The sequence below is a fragment of the Anneissia japonica genome, unplaced genomic scaffold, assembly GCF_011630105.1.
Source record: "Anneissia japonica isolate Jap-2015-1 unplaced genomic scaffold, ASM1163010v1 scaffold4415_len418423_cov169, whole genome shotgun sequence".
In the NCBI taxonomy this organism is placed as follows: domain Eukaryota; kingdom Metazoa; phylum Echinodermata; class Crinoidea; order Comatulida; family Comatulidae; genus Anneissia; species Anneissia japonica.
In genome coordinates, this window is record NW_022743399.1 from 174,946 (window position 1) to 178,104 (window position 3,159).

Genomic DNA, 3,159 nt, shown 5'->3' on the forward strand with positions numbered 1-3,159 from the left:
AAATTGTTTTTAATGTTGTGTTCTTTCCGTTTCTTAATTTGTGTATTACGTCGTTGAAAGGGCTACAAAATATTGTTTTAATTAATAAAATAAAGAATTAACAGAATGGAATTAAAAGTAATTTGTAAAATAATACCTAAAATGGCAGTGTTTAATTAACAAATTATTTTTTATATTATTATTTGACAGACGTTCTTATTTACAATTATGTTTTGCATTGTTACGCTTTTGAATTATTGTAGGCTAGCCTACTGGGAAGTGGTTGCCCAACTGCCCACTCAATCACGTTATCAGTGAGCCTAGAAGCACTTAGCATAATCCAAGTAATATTGTTCACTGATGTTACTTTAGTAGGCCTACATTTTATGTAAAATTTATAACAGGCTTAATATCATTATATGACCTATTACTATTAGGTCTTTATGTAATCTATTAAAAACAATATCACCCTAAAGGAAACTATAACTTTTTAACAAATTACTGACAAATTTTATTTAATAACCACAATAAAACACACGATCTGTGGTTTAAAAAAATCTAATTTACGACGAGCAACAGAAAAACAGCCACGTCTCCGTAAAGTTGGTTTACTAGGCCTACTATTGTGTAATTGACGTAGGATTACCATTTTTAAACGATGATAACTTGCGTTGATGTAGTGAAGTTACTTGTGTAGTGAAGTTACTTGTGTACTTTGAAATCGTCAGTTAGGCCTAATCACAGGCATGAAAATGAGAATAAAATATTATTTGAAATTCATGTTTTATACATCTGAAGCAAAACAGGAAATTAATATAAAATCTATGTTTGATGACATTAATTAACAGGCTTTACATAAACACATTTTATCACGTATATATAATTCAATACCAATTTCCCCTGGTAATGGATAGGACACATTTTTTTTTTTATGATTACCGGTACATGTGTATCTTGACATACATTTACAATGAGGAAGTAATGGTTGACGACACGTCAACAGAAACGTCACACATATTCGTAAGCCGGCTAAAGACGGCGGTGACCGCCGTCGGCCGACGTGTTCCTACGGAAAACGCAATGCGAAGAGGCGCGCAACGGACTGTTTTTAATGACTTCTGTCTGCCACCGATATTTGCGGCGTCGCGTCGTCAGGCGCTCGTAGAGAGCGGAAATGTATGCGTCGATGCAGTATGTGCCCGGCTTCTGAATATTTCAACAGACTGTTTCATATCCAGTGCCTTTACCTTCCTTTTTAACGGCAACGGAGGAACCATGGTAACTATTATTTTCTATACGTACAAGCTGTCGAATAGATTGAGGAAGACAGTCTTTGACGCCATTTCTAAGCTGTTCATTGACAAACATATAGATGATCGGGTTTGCGCACGAGTTAGAAAACGCCATCATAACGAAACCCTGGTATGGAGCCGAGTAAAGGTATTGCCCATCGACCAGATCAAGAATGTAAGCAAAGTGCATGACTTGATCAGGAGTCCAACATATAATAAAAATAACAACGACTATAATGACCATTCGTATCATCTTTCGCCTAGCCCGCATCAGCGACACTCCGGGGTTTCTGCATGATGTGTTTCGTCGCATGAGGTTTCTCGCCTGGTTCTTCAGATTGTAGATAATCTTTAGATTTACGACGACCATAATACACACAGGTAAAAAATATTGCAACAGGAACAAGCAAACACCGATGAATATCCGGAACACTTCGTTCGGCCATTTGATTTGGCATTCACAGTCTATGACGTCTGTTATGTATATACTATAAGTGTAAAACACAAAAGAGAAAAAGCATATGGCCAGTACCATGTATTTCAATCTTGCAAATTTAAATATAACCTTATATTTAGTTGGATAGACTACTGCGATGTATCGGTCAACTGTTAAGACGGTTAAAAGCAGTACCGACGCGAATACGGACACCCAAAGCAATAACGATGAAAAAATTACCTTACAGTATAAATTCCCCAGGGCGGTATTTTCGACGTATTTTTTACGTGGGATTGGTATCATAGCCATTGAAGAAATCAGGTCGGCTGCAGCTAAGCAGACGATAAAGTACGAAGCAGAGTTGCGTATAAGATGCTTTTTGAGATACACTGTTACTACAAGTCCATTGCCCGAGATGCCAAGAATAGCGAATATTAGTCGGCATACTGTTATCCAAGTCCAAAAACTTTCGCTTTTGTTCAAATTAGAGCACGGATCATCGTGCATTTGATCAGTTGTATTAATATCCAAGTAGTCACTTACATTATATATGTCAGCCATGATGCACTTAGTTATTATCGGCGACAGGTCTATTCCACAGGTATTTTTTTTTCTCTTTACAGTGAAAGTAGAAGCGTCTCTTACAATACATAACGATATCAGCGTTTTTGATTGATTGAGTTCGCGTCAGTCTTTGACATAGCTCATCAAATTTGATGGATGCCAGCCTTGGAAGTTTCTTATATTTAAAGACATGATTAAGCGTACATAGAACACGCACACTATATAATTCGTATCAAAATATAGCCAGTCTCTTTTGAATAGTAGGCCTATATATGCAAATTTCAGATTGCGTCGACAGGAGGATTTCCGCTTTTCAGTCAAATAGCTGGTACATGAATCAGGAAATTACCTGTAAATGAAAAGAACATATTTAAAAAGACGATCGTATTAGGCTTATTATTCAAATTTAAATTTATTTGCATTTTAAAAATAATATAGTTTTATATAAATATTGAGAACAATATAATGAGAATACTCAAGGCCCTAAGCTACGGTCAAGATTATCAAATTTTCTTTGACCTAAAACTGTTGTATACGCATATATAGTCATGACGTGCCTATATATGGTCATGATGACATCACATTATGACCATATTTATGATTGTCACACTTTGGACAAGGATTAAGTATCTTTCTGTAAAATTGGACCAAATTGAAGTTAACCAAAAGATCACAACAGATTAGACACATTGAAAGGCAATTCAGTGTATATTTGACTGCAACATGATGATTTAAAAAATAAAATTTAAACATACTGTAACCAAAACTATTCCTTATACCTTGATAAAAATGGTTACATAGGAGCACTTTGCTGCTTTATGGCAAACAAACAATACATTTGAAAAAGACTACAGGGTTCGGACAACGAATATGCCCCTAATGTTAAAT

At 35.5% G+C, this 3,159-nt stretch overlaps 1 protein-coding gene across 1 annotated transcript; it reads right to left on the reverse strand.

Annotated features, from left to right (window-relative positions):
* Positions 1-1,102: 1,102 nt before the first annotated feature.
* On the reverse strand, positions 1,103-2,615 carry LOC117119483 (mu-type opioid receptor-like). The gene has a single exon (XM_033264322.1). It carries the CDS (start codon positions 2,266-2,268, stop codon positions 1,195-1,197), a length of 1,074 nt encoding a protein of 357 aa, XP_033120213.1. The 5' UTR covers positions 2,269-2,615; the 3' UTR covers positions 1,103-1,194.
* Between the last annotated feature and the right edge of the window lie 544 nt (positions 2,616-3,159).

Coding starts and splice junctions, on each gene's coding strand:
- LOC117119483 (XM_033264322.1), bottom strand. CDS start 2,268: ATGGCTGACATATATAATGTAAGTGACTACTTGGATATTAATACAACT.